This window comes from Antechinus flavipes, chromosome 6 (genome assembly GCF_016432865.1).
Source record: "Antechinus flavipes isolate AdamAnt ecotype Samford, QLD, Australia chromosome 6, AdamAnt_v2, whole genome shotgun sequence".
In the NCBI taxonomy this organism is placed as follows: domain Eukaryota; kingdom Metazoa; phylum Chordata; class Mammalia; order Dasyuromorphia; family Dasyuridae; genus Antechinus; species Antechinus flavipes.
The window spans coordinates 190,383,619-190,407,426 of record NC_067403.1 but is presented as its reverse complement, the minus strand read 5'-3'; the positions used below and the strand labels follow the sequence as shown (position 1 = coordinate 190,407,426).

At 35.0% G+C, this 23,808-nt stretch overlaps 1 protein-coding gene across 4 annotated transcripts in view; it reads left to right on the top strand.

Moving 5' to 3' along the window:
* ABLIM2 (actin binding LIM protein family member 2) overlaps positions 1-23,808 on the top strand; it is a 310,433-nt gene that overhangs the window by 94,243 nt on the left and 192,382 nt on the right. For all 4 annotated transcript variants that reach the window (XM_051965982.1, XM_051965979.1, XM_051965980.1 and 1 more), the window contains exon 2: positions 10,679-10,822. In XM_051965982.1, coding sequence (XP_051821942.1) covers positions 10,679-10,822 — 144 coding nt within the window. The remainder of the gene's footprint in view (positions 1-10,678; positions 10,823-23,808) is intronic.

Below are 23,808 nucleotides of genomic sequence, written 5' to 3'. Positions count from 1 at the left end.
AATGCCAAAAGGACCTAGCCCTCAATCCTAGGAAATAGTGATATGAAATGCAAAAGAATATAATTGTGGAGAGTGTAACGGAAGACAAGAGAACCGTTATAGATTTCTTATGTGTTATATTGTATCTAGTATATACTGTAACCCATTCAACATGTAAAGGACTGCTTGCCATCTGGGGGAAGGGGTGGAGGGAGGGAGGGGAAAAATTGGAACAGAAGTGAATGCAAGGGATAATGCTGTAAAAATTACCCTGGCATGCGTTCTATCAATAAAAAGTTATTTAAAAAAAATTTCTTATGTGTGAAGTGGTAATAATAATAATAATAGCATTACCTACTTAACTCATGATTATAAGAAAAGAATTTTGTTTAGTCCTATAGAAATGATAGCTGTAGTATTTATGTATTAGTTATTATGTTAAATGTAATGATATAAATTGATTAATTATAATAATAACACAAAATTGAGAATTACAATTACATGTATGTCTATGATGTGTATGTATATATATTGTGTATGTGTGTCTACATATACATATATACATATAAATGTTTTGGGAAAGACTGAATTAGTTTTATAAAGAAAATTTCAAGGAAAGAATCACTGAAATAAAACTTAAAAAAGACTACAATTAAAACATATTTAGAATTTGCCATAGATTATTGAAAAAATTCTTTAATTTGTAAGGCATGAATATATAATAATATAAAATCTCTAAAAACATATAGAAAGAATTTCTTTTGCATGTCTTTGCTTACTGTTTCACAAGCACAATAGAAAACCATCTTCATTAGTATATGATGTCATTTTGTCCCAAAATTTTATTCTTCCAGCCTGTTCTTCACTTACTTACTAGACTTAGCTCTTAGTGACTTTTTCTCCCCATTCCCCCTAATCAAATAAACCTTCCCATGATGAAGATCTGGTATAACTGAAGAGACTCAAAAGCCTGCTTCCTCAGCTCTGAGAGCAGGGCCAAAGAAGAGTCCTCCAGAAGTTTTGAATACTGATAATACCATAAATAAACATTCAGCTTCTTCAAGACTACTTTGAAGGGGCAGCACTCCTTTGAATGCAAAAATTCTAGTTTCACTGGGAAAAGAAATCAGTCTCATTATATTACTTATTATAGTTCTGATCTACTTTTTGGAAAATGATGATAAACTGATTAGATCACTGTCACCTGGGGGGAAAAAACTAGATGAGTTTTCATTCTCCAAAATAAGATCTCCAAAAAAGTCAGGAAATAACTGTTCAGGAAATACAATTTCAGTAGATACTTAGTGAAATAGTGGAACAAAGCGTCTGGAAAAATTTCAAGGATAGTGGAATAAGTGAGTAATCAGCTGTATGTAGTTATGGGTACTGCATCATAATAAACATAGGATTTACATCAGGGAAGGAGCCTTAGAACATAAGAGATTTGAGGTGGGGTAATACATAGGATCTAGGGCTAGAATAAAATAATCAAGTGTTAAAATCAAGTTAGGGCCTGAAAGAGCTCTACTTTAGAGCACGTTTAGCAATTGTTAACCATGTTTTGGTCATGGACATCTTTAGCATAGATATAAAGCCCATGGTCCCTTTTTCAGATTAATGTATTTAAATGCACAAATTAAATACATGGAATTACCAAGAGAACCAATTATGTTAAAATATAATTTATGAATTTTTTTAAAAACTTAGACTATAGGTCAAGAACCCCTGATTCAAATTCAACCACTTCATTCAAATGAGTAAACTGAGTCCCAGAGATCTGAAAAGACTTGTCCAAAATCAAATAGGCAGTAAGTAGCAGTTGCAATTTTAGAACCTAGATTGTCTGACTATTGCCCTTTAAAATAGTACTTCATCTTTTATCTGGATTTGATATCACTGTCTCACTGACTTCTCTCTCTCTCTCTTTTTTTTCTGATTAAAGTTGTTTATTTTCAAAACATATGCGTAGATATTTTTCAGCATTCACTTTTGCAAAACCTTGTATTCCAAATTTTTCCCTTCCCTTTCCCCAATCCCCTCCCCTAGAGAGCAAGTTCCTTAAATATGGGCAATTCTTTTATACATATTTCCACAATTATGCTGCACAAGAAAAATCCTATCAAAAAGAAAAAAATAAGAAAGAAAGCAAAATACAAGCAGACAACAACAATAAAAAGTGAAAATACTGTGTTGTGATCCACACTCAATCCCCACAGTTCTCTCTCCTGGATGCACATAGTTTTATCCATCACAAGTTTATTGAAATTGGCCTGAATCACCTTGCTATTGAAAAGAGCCAAGTTCATCAGAATTCATCATCGTATAATCTTGTTGTTGCCATGTGCAATGATCTGGTTCTGCTCATTTCATTTAGCATCAGTTCATGTAAGTCTCTCCAGGGCTCTCTAAAATCATCTTACTGATCATTTCTACAGAACAATAATATTCCATAATATTCATATACCATCACTTGTTCAGCCATTCTCCAACTGATGGGCATCCACTCAGTTTCCAGTTTCTTGCCACTACAAAAAGGGCTGCCGATAAAGATTTGTGCACATGTGGGTCCCTTTCCTCTTTTATGATCTCTTTGGGATATAAGCCCAATAGAAACACTGATGGATCAAAGGATATGCACAGTTAGAAAACCCTCTGGGCGTAATTCCAAATTGCTCTCCAGAATTGTTAGATCAGTTCACAACTCCCCCAACAATGTATCAGTGTCCCACTTTTCCAACATCTCCTCTAATATTCACCATTATCTTTTCCTGTCATCTTAACCAATCTGAGAGATATGTGGTGGGTACCACTGTCTTCTCAACTGAAGCCTATATGTGCTACAAAAATCCAGGATTTATTTTATATAGTCTTTAGACTTTACTACCCTTTAGCCTTTTATCTTTATGTCTCCAATGCATAACACAAAGCAAATTCTTAATCAATGTTTGTCGATTTAATTGTCAACAGCTGTATTCCTACAGTTATATTCTATATATGTGTGGAAGTAGGAAAGTAAAGAATATTGGGATACTGGAATTGGTGTTACTTTGCCAGACAATCTAAATGAGGTTACTGTTCTAAATTTTTTGTTCCACATGGCGATGATAGTAAGCAACATCATAAACTATAGGAAAAGAAGTCTCTTGTGCAGAAGGATTTAGTTGTGATTCCATTGGCCTTTGCTATAGTAAGTCTTCATCTGGTGCATTATTTCTAGTTCTGTCACATGCTAGGAGAGTCATTGATAAACTAAAGTGTGTCCAGAAGAAGGAAACCAATGAGTTAGGTGGACAATGGCAAAGTCTGTTATATGAGGAACAGTAGAAGAAACTATTTGTACTAGAGAAGGCTTAAATATAATGTAAAGAGCAATGTACTTGGAAACAGATTCATATCTCCTCACTGCCATACATTAGGTTTGTTTAACTTTGCTTAGACTCAGTTGCTTCATCCATCAGATGGGAATAATAATATTGATATTCTCACACAGGGTTGTCATGAGTATAAATCCCTTTGTAAACTTCAAAGTGCTACAAAAATGTGAGTTGTTAAGCTGATGTGGATGACATTACACTATTTATAAAACTCTTTCTGTCTATTATTGTCCCAACCTACTCATGTAAGGCAGAAACAATATGTGATAGACCAGGCAAATTGCTGTCTGTAATGGGAGGCTCATTGAAAGTGGGCAGTCTCCACTTGGGGCTAACAAGGCAGAGGTCCAAGTTGAAATGATGACAGAGTATAAAATAGTCAACATACTTATAGAAAACACTTTGATCCTTGCAGTCTTTTCCTTCATGGAGTCATCCTGAAGTTTCCCTTAGGTATAGGTATATTTCAGCTGGGATCTATATATTTGCATCTTCCTGGAGTGCAGAGATGATTCATCTCTCTTCAAAAATCATGTCCATGATGTCCAAGTCATTACCATCTTTGGGTGATCAGCTTTCAACATTTATTTGCAAATGTTGTCATTACCTACCTACTCTACTAACCTCTGTTACCACATCCAAGTTACCTACCCTTTGGACCTGCTGCTGAGGACCTCTGGTGGTTCTGACAGCTCCCCTGAGTGCACGTGATCTGCACTTGGGCAATTCCCAATATCCTATAGGAATGAATATCCCTAGATATTCGTTCACATAAGACTAAGAAATAACAAACACAAAAGAAACAGAAGGCTATTTGCCCCTGGACCCAGGGTAGTTGGATTGGAGCAGGGGGATGCAACTGGCTACCACTTCTCTATGTGACATCTCTGCAGTTCTTGTCTCACGCACCAGTAGGAAGGAAAAAACTTAGAGAAGAATATTCCTTTTATAAAAGAATTCAATCCTGATTCAGAATCCTCCTTGGGTTATCTTTTGACTTTTCAGCCAGTTAGAACACTTCCTCATTAGTGTACTAGACTAAGTTATGTATAGGTAGATTTGGGCCTCCCCCAAGCTTTTCTACATAGTTTATTGGATTATAATCAGGCAAGATAATTTATATGTGTTGTGTAAGGATTGAGTCCCTGATGGCCAGTCTGAATTCTTCCTGCCCCCAAACAAATTACAACTGGAAACAAAGTCAATGGCTATTGATTTTAGAATGACTAAAGACATTGTGATCTGTCATATAAATGCTTATGCAAAGAAAGAGTTCTTTTGGATTCTGTGATATTGAGCCTTGATACCAAAACTTAACAAAATAGAAGTGGGCCATGACTGGTTATCAAATAAATTCAAGCTAGACAGAGTGGGATTTTTCTGGCATTAAAAATTCTTATCTTAAAATTATTATTTAAAAGTGTCACTAATGTCTCTCTGAACGCTGCTATACAGGAAGCTGCCCCTAGTCCTAGCTCTCTGCCCCTCACTTTGCTTTTTTCTTTTCCCCACAACCAGACTTTATAAAACCTAAATCTCATGTCAGTGATATCAAGATTGAGTTGATAGCATATTCTTGATGATATTGCCCTTACATAACCAAGTAACCAAGAAGAAAATAAAGCCACAGAACATAGAAATCAGGATCTAAATTATTGTTTTCAAATAAAATATAAAGAATTTATAAAAACAGAAGTAAAAATCAAAGATATTGAGTTATCAAGAATAATCATTTAGAGCAAAGATATAACAAATAGAAACACGTTAAATACTTTTAACTTTGAAATGAATTTCTGGGAGAATTTCTATGGATTTCTCTTAGATTCCTTTATCAATGAATATTGTCATTTAGTTTTCAAAAGCAATGACCTTTTTTATTTGAAATATGCCCTTGCTGACTCAGTTCAGTCTTGTCAGCACAAAGATTCCCTCTTTTTGCTTGATTGTAATATTGACTGTCACTTCCTAGCATATCATAGAATTATGGAACATCATAGCCAAACATGACTTTAGGGATTTTCTAGTTCAATGCCTTCATCTATCACAAGAGAAAATCAAGACCGAGAAAAACAAAATGGCATAAAATAACAGGACAGAGCTGTAAGAGACTCTGGAATATAGAATTGTCAGAAATGAAAAAGACTTTAAAGCTCAAAATGTTAGAACTAGGGGAGGATCTTAGAAATTATCCAGGGCTTCTTAAACTTTTTTCCATTCCCAATCCCTTTTGTCCTGAGAAATTTTTATGTAATCCCAGATATATAGATACCAAAAATATATATACAAATTTACTGATAATAAATCATAATTTTGTGACCCCCCCCAGCCACATTCATCTCTGAGACTTTATATGAGGTCATGAACCACAATTTAAGAAGCTGAGATCTAGACCATAACACTTGTTTTAGATTTGCAGAAATGGGTGCCCAAAAATTTAAAAGCCTTATGGGCCTTTTCATAAAATTTTTCATTTTTCCTCCATTTTTCATAAAATGGAAGTGTGTTCTAAGAAAAAGAAATCCAAGTTTTTAGAGTGTTCTTGCCCATTCTGTACCTTAATATGTTCATCAACTAATATAATGATAAAAACAAAATGGTAGGATTTAATACACTTGAGTTTCGTGAAGAGAAGGAGAACATTATGGCTACCAACTGGGCACTTAGATGCCCAGTTTAGTATTAGATAGAATTAGTGCAGATGGTTTGACATATATAATCAGACACCACAAAGATTTAGAGCTGAATGGGGAAAACTGAAACAACCTCAAAGGCAGAAATGACTTTTGCTGATTGATAGCTCAAACACCCAGAAAATAAGCAACAGAGCTAAAATTGAAATCCAGAACTCCTGACTATAAATTCAATATTCTTTCAACTATCTACATCACAAAGTTATTATGATGGGTAGAGAAGAAGCACCTATGAAGCGTAAAGCATTATTTGTAATATACATTGTTAAAAATTAAGGGGTCAGACTAAATGGTCCCTCATGTACCTTTCAACTCTAGATCTTAGATTTCAGGATTACTCTAGGAGGACTAGGATATGAAATTGATAATATGCCCATGGTCTCATGCTAATCACTTTTTACTTTCCTCCTTCTTACTATCAATCGTGTATCATACACAGACCTGATGTTATTAGAGTTATGTGCATTTACATAGTACTTTACCATTAATATTTTTGTATACATTATTTCACACAGTCAACACAACCCCTGGGGAAAACATAGTGGGAAGAATCTCGGACTAGGACCCTGGATACCTCAGTTTGAGTGTAGGTATTGACACTTAACTAAATTTCATCTTCAGTTCCAGAATCTGGAATTTCCTTAGGGTGGATATTCCATGGATATAGTCACCACTCCTCTCTGACTTAGGAGATGGTATTATCAGCTTGTGGCTGATTTCAAGAAGGCAGGGCCAACAACTTGGTTTCCTGAATGAGGCGGCACCTGAACTAGTTATTAATTCCCCTTCTTCTTAACTGAACTTGCTTTAATTAATTCTTGCATTATTTTCCCATCGCAAATTTCAAACTTTATCCGCGGGCACTTTTTCCTTCTTTGCTGCTGGCCCCATGTGTCAATACTGTTCTAGTTATAGATAGCTCTGTCTGGGGAAATGGGGGCGCTAAACAGGGCACGGAGGAGAGGTCATTTTGGGTGGGGTGTGCCGGCACAAGAAGAGAAACTTTGCCTTTTAACTCGTTTTGCCCAAGGCACATTTTGTTATTTCACATTCACTTTTTAAACAAAGAAATACATTTTCCCAGTTGCTGCTACCACTCACTCTGGCCGAGCGGCTTTGGAAGCCAAAGACTTTTCTACATCAGTGTTGAACGCCCCATTTCAACCTTTTTCCATCTGTTCAATCGCTGTTTAAACCATGGAGGAGCAGAGCCAGTATATCTGATGCTTAGCTGTCGTGCAACAAATCACCGCAGTGTTTATCCTCCAAATCACGGCAGTGTTTATCTTCCCCTTTCTCCTTCGCCAGTATGGCGAGGCTGCAATGCCCCCTTTGAGTACTCAAGCATCCCTTTTAACCTAGACTCATTTGCAGAAAGCCGATTTCTCCTCTGGCGGGCTTTCAGATGGCAAAGCTGACAAGTGAATTCTACTTCCTGCTCAGATAAACAGGAACATGGCCTGTTTCCAGTCTTCATGGAAATTAGTTGCTCATGTCCACACACACCCCATTTAGAATAGGTCGTACTCATCATCGAACAGAATATGATCCATCCGGGATTTAAAATATGTGACTCTGCTCTTTTCAAATGCCTTCGCTTTCCTACAGGTCAGCAGCCCGGGAAGTGACCACGTGTGAGTAGCGTGTTAGAATTTAGTTTCCTGAGGGAGGATGGTCACATACACACAGCTAAGGACTCACAGTGGAATAAAGGAGGTACCTCTCTAGCTCCTCATTTCCCTTTCTCAAAAATGGGGTAATTGCCTTAAATGATCTTTAAGGTCCCTTCCAGCTTTCACATTATGCGTATTTAAAAATCCCCTCATTCAAACACTTTACATTTTAAAATCCATTCAAATTCTATAGTTTAGCCTCAAAGCTCATCGTCATTGATGACTTTTTTAAATAAAGCCTTTTATTTTTCAAAACATATGCATGGAGGCAGCTGGGTGGTACAATGGATAGAGCACCAGCCCTGAAGTCAGGAGGATCTGAGTTCAAATCTAGTCTCAGATACTTAACCTGACCTAGCTATGTGTCCTTGGGCAAGTCACTTAACCCCATTTACCTCAGCAAAAAGAAAACAACAACAACAACAACAACATATGAATGGATAATTATTCAATATTAACCTTTGTAAAACCTTGTGTTCCAATTTTCCCCTCTTTCCCCACCCTTTCCTCTAGATGGCAAGTAGTCCAATATATGTTAAACATGGTAGAAATATAACTACATAGTCATTTAAGAAATTTTCTTTGAACTTTAGCTGGTTGAAGGCGATTCTTTAAATATATTAATTATGTTTTGGGGGAAAAAATAACTTCCATTATTGTATTACACACTTTTAGCTTTGACTATTTATCTCATAAGATCCCTCACAACTATGACATTAAGGTCCCTTCAAATTTTAGCCTTATACACAGTATCTTAAAGTCTTTTCTAGCTCCCTGATCCTAAATTAAACAGGAATGTCAATAATGTAGCCATGCAAATTCTTGCAATTTCCATTCTAAGTCACAAGATGGCAGTAAGATTTTAATTCACTTATGTATTAAGTCATATGTAAATTAATTTTTAACTGATTGAAAAGAGGAACTTAAAAGTGTTTCCCTCCCTAAAGAAATAATATGAATACTGATGAAGTCATGAGGTATATTTAAAAATTACAATAACATTAAAGTTGATCAAATAGATATTTGTTTGAAGTTTCATTCACAAGTAATTTCTATCTGAATTTCAACATTTAGAAGAATTGTCCTAGTTATGTGTTGGCACTCATAGAGGGAGGAAAATGTATAACTCTTTAAATGATTCCTGAGAGTTGAGCAGAGACCATCTTTGAAATCTATATACTCAAGACAAAATCCATGATTTGAATCAAAACATGAATATACAAACAAACCACTCGACATCTGCCATGATTGGAACCATTCCGTGGACCTGTTCCTATTCAATGTTGTGCCGTGAGTCAGGCTCATGTTTGCTCTAGGGACCAAGGCTCCTTTTCATCATTTGAAAATGTAGGTTTTACATTCAAGCTTTGTAAATTCTCAGTTGCCTTCTTATTTTTTTCTATCATTCTTCAAGGAATCTATGATGTCATCAGTGTGGATAATAATGCAAACTGCATTCTATCCCCTTAGTCTTGTCTGTATTTGCCAATAATCCTTCCAGAGGGGTCCACCCGACATTCTCTGAGCTCTTTTACCACTCTAATAGCATAAGGACTAGCGGAATCGTGAGGTATATTTGTTGGATGGAACATATTGACCCCTTCTCTTCCTTTCATGCCCTTATTCTTTTAGGAAGTTCTTGGTTAGAAATGAATTGCAGCTCACTCGTGTCCAGCACATATCTTTCCATTTCCATTGGGTTATATATTCTTTGGTGAACATGGCATCTGTAAGTTACAACATCTAGCATCATTGGAGGCAGTTTCCCAGGGTTCACCTACCAAGTTCTCTTTCTCTTATTCAGTGTGTTGTTCAAGATAGATCAGCTCTGTGGGTTATTTACCCACATACATAGGTCAATTGCCTTTAATCTCACAGATTATATAATTAGAGTGTGGATATCCTACTAATCCTTTAATCTCACAGATTATATAATTAGAGTGTAGAAATCCTACTAATGATATTTGATACAGATATTTAAACATTCTTTCTATAGATACTGTAAATAAGGGAGATAAATCTAGTTTTTGTAGTATATGAAAATTTTGTAAAGAGCTTCATCATAACTCTATTATATAGGTCATGTAAGTATTATTTAACTCACTTTTCAGATAAGAGTGATAATAATAACTAGCATGCTATATTGGAAATTTTCAAAGCACTTTACATAAGTTATCTCATTTTAGGACCTCACAATAACCCTATGAGGGAAGTTCTATTATCCCCATTTTACAGATAAGGAGTCTGAGTCAGACAGAAGTTAATGACTTTCTCAGGGTCACATACCTAGTATATGTCTGAGGTAGGATTTGAATTCATGTCTTCCTGACTCCCAAGTCCAGTTCTCTATTCAATGAGCCACTAACCAGTCTAATTTCAAATGAGGAAATTAAGACACAAAGAAGTTAATGATTTTTCTCAGATTACACCATCAGGAACTATATATAGAGCAAGGTCTTAAATTCAAGATGCCTTCCAATTTTCCTAGAATATAGTATCCTTTCTACTATAATAGATTGCATTCAAAAGCATATGTTGTACATTGCATTCTCATTTTTACTGTTGTATTTACCTGTATTCTTATAGAGATATAAGCCATGAGCCTCTCTAAATTTAGCTAACCAGATTCTTATATGACAGATGTATGTCTTATATGACAGATACAGTATGTATCTGGTCTGATTCAAAGTTCTTCCTCAATAGGAGTTTCAGAAATTGAGTTCTGCTAGCATAGCATTCAAGAATCTGAGATCACCTTTGTACTTCAATGATCCATCAGAATAGTATTTCAGTAGAATATTAATAATAATAATAATAGTAATGGCAAGTTTTCAAAATAAAAATATCTTCTCTACTCCATTATGTTTCTGTTATGTATTGAAGAGCTGTTCCTTGTGTGGTTCCTTGTCTCCCTTTGAAAGTGAAATTATCATCCTTAAAAACCTGTTTTTTCTTTTACCAGTATCTCAACAGCAGGCTGTCCACAGCCACCTGGAGAAGCCATCAAGTACTGCGATTCTGTGTAACACCTGTGGGAATGTGTGCAAAGGAGAAGTTTTGCGAGTCCAGAACAAATATTTTCATATAAAATGCTTTGTTTGTAAAGGTAAGATTTCAATCATTCAATATTTATTAAGCACCTACTATGTGCTAGGCATTATATCAAGCATTTTTCCTGTCTCCTTTATTCTCTATTCCAATTCTATTTCCAAAAAAACAAATCTCTAGTCATTGATTTTTGGAAACTATTTTTGTGAAAGGAACTTTTTTCCCTTCTTATTTTACCAGTGAGAAACTCTGAGATGAAAACTAACTCATTCAGGGTCACCTACCAGGACCCATTAGCATGAGTCTTGGACACAGGTCTCCTGATTCCTAGTTTCCTCCCCTAATAGTGAGTGACTCATTATCCCTAGGTACAACAATTATATCCTGAGAATTGCCATATGTTACATTGCCTTTTGTTTGTAGAGGTGATTGCTTTTGAGGTACAAGTTGGGAAAGGTAATCTTTTGTCCCCATTAAACACTGAGAGAGGATTGTGCTAGACAGCAGAATTGGGAGCCAAAAAAAAAAAAATGGCAAGTTAGAACAATGGGCTAAATCTAAAAAAGAAATTTAATAGAAGTAAATTTGAAGCCTTATATATGGATTTTTAAAAACTCAATTTTGTAAGTTTAGCTAGATGAAATATAGTAGGAAAATGATTCATATAAATGTGCACATGTAGTGGACTGCAAGATCTGTATAAATCAATAGTGTGATGTATGAGCCAGAAACCCAAACAATCATAGGATGCATTAAAAGAGAGACATGTAGTCCAGAGAACCAGCAAAGTCATGTCATTAGATTCTTTCTCATGAATGATGACAAACTAGAACATATCCAGAAAAGGGATGCAGGATGGGGAAAAACTAGAAATACCATAGGACAACCAGTTAAATAACCTAAAGATGTTTAGAAAGGAGCAGATTTAGTGGCAACAAAGTAATTATATTGTCAAGTATTTGAAGATCCCTCCTAGAGAGATATCTCTGTGGTATCATTGTCTTGGCCCTAGATAACATCATTAAAGTAACAGAAACAACTGAGAAAGGTGGTGTTGCTCACACTTAGAGCTGCCCCAAAGTAGAATGGATTATTTAAGGCTATAATGAATTCTCTTTAACTAGAGATCTTCCGATGGAGACAAGATAGACATTTGTTACAGACCATATAAATGGCAGAAATAAGAGGTAATTTAAAAAATATGCCCAAGGTCATGTAGGGAACTAAATGAACTAAGAGGGAAATCCAGATTTTCTGACCCCAAATCCAATAAACCATTTCTATTATCCCATGCTTTCTATTGTTATAGAAATTAATAGCATTTGAGATACAACTTGGACTGGATCACCTTTTTGTTACCTTGAAAATCTGAAATTCTGTTACTCAGAAAGCCAAAATCTTCCTAGAATCTTCATGCATTTTTTGAAGTTCCATCATTGAATTATGAGAAAAAAATTCAATTGGCCTTCATATGCCACTTTTGCAATGTCAGTTTCTATTAATGTAATAATCATTTTTAATAAAATTAAAACCACTTGAGTCGAGGAAACAGATGAAGTGAAACACCATAGGTGAAGCTATGAACTGGTACAGCCATTCTGGAAGGCAATTTGAAATGGTAATCCTGACAGTCCCTAGGCTATGTGTACCATTTGACCTAGCAATACCCATCATTAAGTCTATGCCCAAGAGAAATCAAAAATGGAAATACTCCAAATGTACAAATATATTTATAGCATTATTTATGCAGTAGTAAAGTAGAATCAAAAGCAGTATTAATTGGTAAAGGATTGGCTGAATGTGGTAGAATGACATTATGCTATAAGAAATAATGGGACAGTTTCAGAGAAATCTGGGAAGACTTGTCTGATGAAAAGTGAACAGTACGAACTGGAGAAAAATTTACAACAATCCTGTGAAAAAGGTACAACCTTAACCAACTTAACTCTGGTTGATACAATAACCAATGACACTTTCTGACAGAGAGGGAATGGACTAAATAGATGTGGAAGGAGATACACATTTTTGGATGTGGTCAGTATTGGGATTTGTTTTGCTTGACTGGTCATGATTGTTACAAATATATTCTTTCTATTTTTTCTAGTGAGGAAAGAGATAGAAAGCAGAAAAAGTAAATGTTTGGCAATTGAAAAAAGTAGAATTTAATTTTGAAATATTTTAGAAGTGAAGAGAGTAAGGGCAAAATCAAATGAGCAGATCTGCTCTTTGGGTTTCTGTTTCCTCATTTATAAATTTTAAAAAAGATGGGGGATGGGAAGAATATTGTAGTAGAGAGTTTTTAGGCTCCTTCTAGTTATTAATGAATTATTATTTCTCTAATTTAATGTAATAAAAATATATCATAGAGCTTAGAGTAAACTTAGCATTCTGCTTCTCCATGTCCCTTATTTGACAGAGGGTGAAACAGAAATCTAGAAAGTTAATACTTTAAGTTAAAAATAAAACCAGAATGAATACCTCTTGTACAGTTTACCAAGTGAACAAATAGTCATTCAATGTATCTCCTGAAAAAGAAGAGCCTATATTTTACACATTATCAAAGATGGACTTGTACTCTTTTTCTATCAATAGAATTGTGGAAAGACCTAGAAAAAGCACCTGTCATAAATAAGCAAAATAGCCCTGAGCCTTGTGAAAGGTTAGTAGATATGTCAGTCTACTAGAGAACTATTTAATAGACCAATGCTGCCTTGCAATTTTACTCTAATGAAATAATCTTCCTCCTGGTTCATTTAGGAAAAAAAAAAAGCATGCTTTATAGTTATTGTATTGTGCATGATGAATGTACCTCCCACAAATGCTGAGTTGTGCCTACCCACAGGTCAAGCCCAGCTCTCACAGTTATATCCTGTGTTTTTCTCATTGGGATCATTTTTCTGAGGGCAGAAAACAGCTTCCTTTCCATAGTCTCTAGGGTTCCTCCTAGCTCTTAACATTTTAAGCAAAAGAGCAAGGATATTCTTGTAAAACATGGCATAATGTCCTGTCCTCTATAACAAGAGAGATTGCCTATTCCATTTATGAATGGCTCAAATTGTTAAAAAAAAAAAATGCCAAACCAAATTGGCCTTTTTGTAACATTACCAATTGTTTCTGGTTCTTCCAGGCCCTACTGGGACCAAATGCAATAATTCTAATTCGTTCTCCATGTGGCAAGTCCTCAGTTTTTAACACAGCTTTCATGCCTCCCTCTTCAACTGCCTTGTCTCTTTTTTTTCAAACTAAATAACTTGAAATTCTTTCCATTGATTCACCTATTCCATAGCATCCAGACCCTTTATTATCCTGGTGATTCTCCTATGGACACGTTCTGATCAGTATCCCTCTTAAAATATGGCAGCAACAACCAAACAGTCTGGATGCAGTCTAAAAGGGATAGAATATACAGCAGGATTATTTTCTAATAGTGGTTAGGTCTTACAAGTGATCTAAAGTCAGAAGCACTTCAATTCAAATCTGGTCTTAAACAGTTATAAGCTGTGTGATCCTGGCCAAGTCAATTAATCTTTGTTTGCCTCAGTTTCCTCAACTGTAAATTAGGAATAATAATAGGTTTTACTTCCCAAAATTATCCTTAGGATCAGATAATCTTAAAGAATTTAGCACAATGTCTGGTAGATAATAGGTGCTATGAAGAAATGTATTCCCTTTCCATAATTTCTTTCTCTCTCAATGCAATTTAAAAACCATGCCTTTCTTAATGAAATTTAATATTGTATTCATTTTTTGGCTTTTTTTGGCTGACAAATTGAGCTTATAGTCCACTAAAATCCCAAAATCTTTTTTCAAAATAATTATGTCTAACCCTGTATTCCTCATCTTTTACTTGATTTCTTTTTTCTGAATCTTAGAAGAAAACTTAATATTTATAGTTATATGTTCAGTCTGATGCTCTAATTTGTCAAGAATCCTTTTGGATTCTCAACTCTTCTCATCCATTGTTGAGCTATCCCTTCTAGTTTTGTGTCATCTGTCAATCTGATGAACAGGAAAATAATTTACAGGATGTCCCTAATGATGAAAAAAATAATATTGAAAGACATCAGAACTCTGATCAATGCAATATCCAATCATAACTTCAGAGATCTGATAGTAAAGCATGCCTCTTCACTTTTAGCAAAGAGATAGTAGATTAGAAAGGTGGAAAGAATTCTATATTATGTATAGGTAACAAGTTTACAAGGAAAATATATGTACCTCCTACTTGTGATAGGATTAAATGGACTTCTGGGGTTCTGACCACATACACATAGACTGTAATTTAACTCATTGTTATAGAGTAATTTTATCCTCGAGTTCTGCAGCAGCTTAGGGCTGAGTTTAGATAATTTATTTCTCATTAATAAACTTGTAAACTCTCTCAACAATTGACTCAAACTCCCACACAATTTAGTTAAAAATTTATTATTAGGGAATTAGAGAAACTTCCTTTCTCATAGGAATTATTCATTTATAATTAAATATTAAATCTACATGTATATGTAAGTTACTAATAGGTATTAACAATAATAAACATGACAGTCATTTGTAACATCTTGTCTATAATTAATCTTATCAAACCTTCAATATATTAGATAATTCTTTTATTTTTCTGAAAACACAGCCTTGAATAATTCAATTCACTCCATATAATGATTAAAGTTTCTTTAAAATCTTAATATTTATCTTCAAGATTAATCCTTTTTTGTCATATCTTCAGCAATCATAAAAAATATTTTTCAGCTTCTTTCAGTCACTTCATAGAATTCTCTTTATAAAGTTCTTTTTAAGAATTTTCTCATAAAATAACACTTAAGACAGTCCTAAAGAAGAAGTCCATTTGTCATCTTCTTTTCTTGTATTGCATAGATTTCTTCATAGATCCTGATGTATTGCAGATGAAAAACACACTTTTCCCTTGACTTTATGAGGAGAAATGCTTCACATTAAGCCATTTTCTCAAGTGCTTCTAAAGTTCAGTGTACATCATCTGATTTCTTAAAATCATCAAGTCAGAACTGTTCTTCTTCCAACAGTCCACTGAGACAATAACAGAATCCTTGGTGTCCAAAAAACAGACATTTCAAACAAGTGTATTGTGTGTGTGTGTATGCTTTTATGTGTATAATTTTTTTTTATTACACATAAAAACTCAGGCTTTCTATAATATTTTTAACAATGGGCTCTGTTGATGATGGTGAATGAAAGTGATGTACTACTGTCCACCTGTTTGGGAGCTGTTTGTCACCCTTGGACTCCTGCTAGATGATTAGATGCTTTTTACACTATTCATATGTCATTCCCAAAGATGACACACAGCAACTTTTTATCCAGTTATTTATATCCCAACAGATGGACATGTTCTCATATATAAACCACTCCCTGTTACCAAGTTACATGGAGAGCTCATTTTTTTTTTCTTCCTGGCAAACACGTTGTTCCCCCTCTTCCGCCTCCCCTCTGTTTTCTCTACAGATTCCAAAATAGTTAACTGGGAAAGCTTCCATTTGTAATCAAATCTAAAACCCTAGGTTTTCTATGATCACCCCTGAGCTTAACCTGAAAATTTAAAATTGAAGGATTTTTTTTTTCCTACAAAGTGAGCCCAGGATTAGGAACTGAAGAATCTAAGTTTGAGGCCCCATATTTACCCCTTTGCAATTCATCTCTGTGACTTTGAGCAAAATATCTCAATTCACTGATCCTCATTTTTCTAAAAAATAAGAAAATGTTGTTGTTGTCTGACTCTTTGTGATCCCAATTGGGGGCTTCTTGGCAAAGACACTGGAGAGGTTTGCCCTTTCTGCTCATTTTATAGATGAGGGAACTGAAGTAAATGAGATTAAATGATTTGCCCAGGATCATAGAGTAGTAAGTATCCGAGGGCAGATTTGAACTAAGGATTTTCTGACTCCAGGTCCAAGAGTCTATTCCCTGCTCCACCTAGATGCCAAAAGGAAGAGATGATCACAAAGGTTCTTTACAGCTATAAATACTAAATGTTTATTAATCAATTAACCAACAAGAATTTAAGTAGTTTGTGTCAAGTGCTATGTTGGGCTAAACTTTACAAATTCAAAAATGAAAGTCTTGTATTCTACAAGGATAGAAATCATGTGCTCCATATACACATGTCGGTGTATATAAAATAAGTGTGTACAAAGTAAATACAAGTTAATTTGGAGGAAGACACTAGCACTTGGGGGATCAGAAAAAGACACATTTAGTCTGGGAGCTTACATCTGCTCTGGGCTTTGAGGGAAACAAGGAAAGGGATTTAAAAGACAGGAGATGAGGAAGGATGCATCTTAGGCTTGAGTATGTGCAAAAGCACAAGAAGCAAAAGATAGTCACCTGTGACAAGCTTCAAACAGGCCAGTTTGGCTGATCCAAACTGTGTGTGAAGGAGGATAATGTAGCTACAAGTAGGTCTGTGGTAAGTTCAAAAGTTTTAAAAATAAGCCTGGTTTAGAGAGAGACATGGGCAAAGAAGTTAAAGCTCTAATGCTTTAATGCATATTAATGCGCATATATGCAATAATGGCAACAACAACAACAACAACAACAACAACAAAAAAAAGGCTTTCTTTTTCATTGTCTGTTTTGGGCATTTGAAACCATACATAGACCTATTTCTTGGTATAGCCAAGGAAAAGATCAGGGAGGCTAATCACATTTCCTGCACTTGTTTTCTGGTCATGAGAGAAATGTCAAGCTCCAAGTGGGTAAAGTAGAAGGATTCAACTATAATACTAAGTGCTTGGAAACTCTTTTTACAACCTAAGCCTATTATTTCAGAATTGTATATAAGTAGCATGAGTACAAGACTCTTTAACTATTCCCTAACTCTTCATATTTCTAGAGCACCATAAACTTTGTACCTTAAATCATGTTTCCTTTGCAAAAATCATGGAAGGAAGTTAGTGCAAATATTATCATCCTTATCTGACAGATGAGGAGTTGAAGCAGTATGTTGGGTCTTGGGACTCCCAAGTCCAGTGTTCTTTCTAGAATACTCTCTTGTCTGTTAGATTAGACAGAACTTAAATAATCCTTTTGGATAGTTAGGTGATACAATGGATAGAGCTCTAGGTCTGGGATCAAGAAGACTCTTCTTCCTGAGTTCAAATCTGGCCTCAGATACTTAATAACTATATGATCCTGGCCAAGTAATTTAACCATATTTGCCTTAGTTTCCTCATCTGCAAAGTGAGCTGGAGAAAAAATATGGCAAAGCACTCCCATGTCTTTGCCAAGAAAACCCAAATGTGGGATCATGAAGAATTGTACATGATTGAAAAATGACTGAACAACAAACTACCACCACCAATCCTCTTATACTCAGAATACTGAAACTTCATGAAGCCTTCAAGATCACATAGGCCAAAATTTTTCAACTTTATAGATGGGGATAGAGATCTAGAGAGTCTTTGAGCCATGCTTTTCAATCTTTGATCTTTCAATTTGGAATTCAGGGTTCTCTATCCACTTCATCATGATATTTCTTAACCATTCTGATGAAACCAAATTGTATACTCTTTTCATACTGAAAAAAGGCTTAGAAATCACAGAGTCTACCTTCCTTATTTTAAACATCAAAACCTGAAGTGAAGTGATAGAAGAGGGATTCTCCAAAGTCACGTAGTGAATAGGGAAACAGGACTAGACAGTGTTGTGATTCTTGATTCGGTTACCAGACTGATGTTTTCCCCTCTGTGGCTAAGACAAGCTAGGTAATTTTCATTCAGATATGATTCCCGATCAGAGAAGTTAGGAAATGTTTAAGCCATAGACCATGGAAAGTGTCCTTTTTCTTTCCCAGAAAGCTAAAATCATGAATTGAGGTTCTAACTTGAGTGGTCATACTGTAAGAAAGATGAGGAAGATGAAAGAAGGGAGAAAGGATTTTTATAAGGGATCATGCTAGTATCTTTAGGGCTTTGTATGAGTGGAGAAGAGATATCATTGAATGATAAATTAGAATTGCTTTGCAAAATTACAGCTGATATCATAATAGTAAATATTAGCAATTGTGCACATTTCCAAAGTGCTCTCAAGTATACAAAATACTTATGAGATGACTTTGAAGTAGATTTTCTAGACATTGTGACCCCAGTTTTATAGATGAAGGAAGTGAAGTTCAGAGTCAAGAAAGGACAATAACAATTAGAGCATTTCAGATTTGGAGGGGATTTCAATGCTGTGAAACAGCATTCCTATTACTGCTATCTAGCACCACCATGACTATTACCCACCTGTCACCAGAGAAACAAACAAGATAAATAACTGATGAAACAAGACAAACTAAGGAAAAGAGAGGGAGCAGCATGTGCAAGCAAATCAGACCAATAGCATCCTATCCCCTCAGATCCTAGTGGTAGGGAGTCTAGAACCCAGAGCCAAGAGCCTTTGGAATTGCAATCCTCCTTACCTTCCAACCCTACCAATCCCAATTCCAACAGGGTTCTCAATAATCATCCTCTAGAAGAACAACTGTTGTAAAAAAGAATCCACTGTCATTGTTGCCATCAAAACCAACCACACACCAATTATCATTTGTTGGCCCAGCCCCTGAAGCCACTGTTCAGGAAAGCAACTCTTGTGGAAACATGTCCTGTTGTCTGTCTCTAGGGGGACTGCAGCGCCCTCAGCCACAGTTACAAAAACCTGATTTCTGTAAATATAAACACCTGATAGAAGGAGGTTCTTGTAACTGATATGGTCCACAGTAGAAACATTTATGGCAATTCTAATGATGTATTGCTATTGGTTTTGCCAATGAACTCTAAGGCTTAAGAGGCCCTTCTATCTGATTAATCTCCTGGCAAAACAACCTCTCTATGGTGTCTTTCTCTATTAGCACATGAAATCCTTGAAAGCAGGGAATTCCTTCCTTTTCTTCTTGTATTGTACATAGCGTTTCGTCAATACTTTTTTCATTTATTCATTTCAGACATCCAGTCCAATGCATATTTGACTAAATGGAAATAGGATAGTACCATAGAAGAAACAGGGAGTAGGGATCCTGGACTTGCGATCCACTTACATATTTCTGTTGCTTGTAATCTATGTGACCTAAATAAATCATCTAACTCTCAGTTTCCTCATTTATAAAATGAAAAAAATGGGAATAGACAACTTCTTTTTTTTTTTTTTTTTTTTTTTTTTTTTTTTTTTTTTTTAATTTTTTTATTTAATAATTACATTATATTTACACTCATTTCTGTTCCGATTTTTTTTTCCCCTCCCTCCCTCCACCCCTCCCCTAGATGGCAAGCAGTCCTTTATATGTTGGATATGTTGCAGTATATCCTAGATACAATATATGTTTGCAGAACCGAACAGTTCTCTTGTTGCGTAGGGAGAATTGGATTCAGAAGGTATAAATAATCCGGGAAGAGAAACAAAAATGCAGATAGTTCACATTCGTTTCCCAGTGTTCTTTCTTTGGGTGTAGCTGCTTTTGTCCGTCATTTATCAATTGAAACTCAGGTCTCTTTGTCAAAGAAATCCACTTCCATCAAAATATGTCCTCATACAATATCGTTGTCGAAGTGTATAATGATCTCCTGGTTCTGCTCATTTCACTTAGCATCAGTTCATGTAGGTCTCTCCAAGCCTCTCTGTATTCATCCTGCTGGTCATTTCTTACAGAACAATAATATTCCATAACATTCATATACCACAATTTACCCAGCCATTCTCCAATTGATGGGCATCCATTCATTTTCCAGTTTCTAGCCACTACAAACAGGGCTGCTACAAACATTTTGGCACATACAGGTCCCTTTCCCTTCTTTAGTATTTCTTTGGGATATAAGCCCAATAGAAACACTGCTGGATCAAAGGATATGCACATTTGATAATTTTTTGGGCATAATTCCAGATTGCTCTCCAGAATGGTTGGATTCGTTCACAACTCCACCAACAATGCATTAGTGTCCCAGTTTTCCCGCATCCCCTCCAACATTCATCATTATTTTTTCCTGTCATCTTAGCCAATCTGACAGGTGTGTAGTGGTATCTCAGAGTTGTCTTAATTTGCATTTCTCTGATCAATAATGATTTGGAACACTCTTTCATATGAGTGGTAATAGTTTCAATCTCATCCTCTGAAAATTGTCTGTTCATATCCTTTGACCATTTATCAATTGGAGAATGGCTTGATTTCTTATAAATTTGAGTCAGTTCTCTATATATTTTGGAAATGAGGCCTTTATCAGAACCTTTAACTGTGAAAATGTTTTCCCAGTTTGTTGCTTCCCTTCTAATCTTGTTTGCATTAGTTTTATTTGTACAAAGGCTTTTTAATTTGATGTAATCGAAATTTTCTATTCTGTGGTCAGTAATGGTCTCTAGTTCATCTTTGGTCACAAATTTCTTTCTCCTCCACAAGTCTGAGAGATAAACTATTCTATGTTCCTCTAATTTATTTATAGTCTCGTTCTTTATGCCTAGGTCATAGACCCATTTTGATCTTATCTTGGTATATGGTGTTAAGTGTGGGTCCATGCCTAATTTCTGCCATACTAATTTCCAATTATCCCAGCAGTTTTTATCAAATATTGAATTCTTTTCCCAGAAGTTAGGGGCTTTGGTTTGTCAAACACTAGATTGCTATAGTTGACTATTCTGTCTTGTGAGCCTAGCCTTTTCCACTGATCCACTAATCTATTTCTTAGCCAATACCAAATGGTTTTGGTGACTGCTGCTTTATAATATAATTTTAGATCAGGTACAGCTAGGCCACCTTCATTTGATTTTTTTTCATTAATTCCCTTGAGATTCTCGACTTTTTATTGTTCCATATGAATTTTGTTGTTATTTTTTCTAGATCAATAAAATATTTTCTTGGAAGTCTGATTGGTATAGCACTAAATAAATAGATTAGTTTAGGGAGTATTGTCATCTTTATTATGTTCGCTCGGCCGATCCAAGAGCACTTAATATTTTTCCAATTATTTAAGTCTGACTTTATTTGTGTGGAGACTTTTTTATAATTTTGCTCATATAATTCCTGACTTTCCTTTGGTAGATAGATTCCCAAATATTTTATGGTATCAACAGTTATTCTGAATGGAATTTCTCTTTGTATCTCTTGCTGTTGGGTTTTGTTGGTGATGTATAAAAATGCTGAGGATTTATGGGGATTTATTTTGTAGCCAGCTACTTTGCTAAAATTATGAATTATTTCCAATAGCTTTTTGGTAGAATCTCTGGGGTTCTCTAGGTATACCATCATATCATCTGCAAAGAGTGATAGTTTGGTTTCCTCATTGCCTACTCTAATTCCTTTTATATCTTTCTCGACTCTTATTGCCGAGGCTAGTGTTTCTAATACGATATTAAATAATAATGGTGATAGTGGGCAACCTTGCTTCACTCCAGATCTTACTGGGAAAGGTTCCAGTTTTTCCCCATTGCATATGATGCTTACTGATGGTTTTAAATATATGCTCCTGACTATTTTAAGGAAAAGTCCATTTATTCCTATGCTCTCAAGTGTTTTTATTAGGAATGGATGTTGGATTTTATCAAATGCTTTTTCTGCATCTATTGAGATGATCATGTGGTTTTTGTTTGTTTGGTTATTGATATAGTCAATTATGTTAATAGTTTTCCTAATATTGAACCAGCCCTGCATTCCTGGTATAAATCCTACTTGGTCATAGTGTATTATCCTGGTGACAATTTTCTGTAATCTTTTTGCTAATATTTTATTTAAGATTTTAGCATCAATATTCATTAGGGAGATTGGTCTATAATTTTCTTTCTCTGTTTTCAGCCTACCTGGTTTAGGTATCAGTACCATATCTGTGTCATAAAAGGAGTTTGGTAGGACTCCTTCAATCCCTATTTTTTCAAATAGTTTATATAACATTGGAGTTAATTGTTCTTTAAATGTTTGGTAGAATTCACATGTAAATCCATCTGGTCCTGGGGATTTTTTCTTAGGGAGTTGATTGATAGTTTGTTCTATTTCTTTTTCTGAGATGGGACTGTTTAGGATATTTACTTCTTCCTCTGTTAGTTTGGGCAAGCTGTATTTTTGGAGGTATTTTTCTATTTCATTTAAGTTGTCGAATTTATTGGCATAAAGTTGGGCAAAGTAACTCCTAATTATTGCTCTAATTTCCTCTTCGTTAGTAGTGAGTTCTCCCTTTTCATTTTTAAGACTAACAATTTGATTTTCCTCTTTCCTTTTTTTAATCAGATTTACTAAGGGTTTGTCTATTTTGTTGGTTTTTTCATAGAACCAACTCTTAGTTTTATTAATCAATTCAATAGTTTTTTTACTTTCAATTTTATTGATCTCACCTTTTACTTTTAGAATTTCAAGTTTAGTGTTTGACTGGGGGTTTTTAATTTGTTCCTTTTCTAGCATTTTTAATTGCAAACCCAATTCATTGACCTTCTCTTTCTCTATTTTATACAAATAGGCCTCTAGAGATATGAAATTTCCCCTTATTACCGCTTTGGCTGCATCCCATACATTTTGGTATGATGTCTCATTATTATCGTTTTCTTGGGTGAAGTTATTAATTATGTCTATGATTTGCTGTTTTACCCAATCATTCTTTAGTATGAGATTATTTAGTTTCCAATTATTTTTTGGTCTACTTCCCCCTGCTTTTTTGTTGAATGTAATTTTCATTGCATCGTGGTCTGAAAAGGATGCATTTACTATTTCTGCCTTACTACATTTGAGTTTGAGGTTTTTATGTCCTAATATATGGTCAATTTTTGTATAGGTTCCATGAACTGCTGAAAAGAAAGTGTATTCCTTTCTGTCTCCATTACATTTTCTCCAGAGATCTATCATATCTAGCTTTTCTAGTATTCTGTTTACCTCTTTGACTTCTTTCTTATTTATTTTCTGGTTTGATTTATCTAATTCTGAGAGTGCAAGGTTAAGATCTCCCACTATTATAGTTTTACTGTCTATTTCTTCTTGCAGCTCTCTTAGTTTCTCTTTTAAGAATTTAGATGCTACCCCACTTGGTGCATATATGTTTAATATAGATAGTGCTTCATTATCCATGC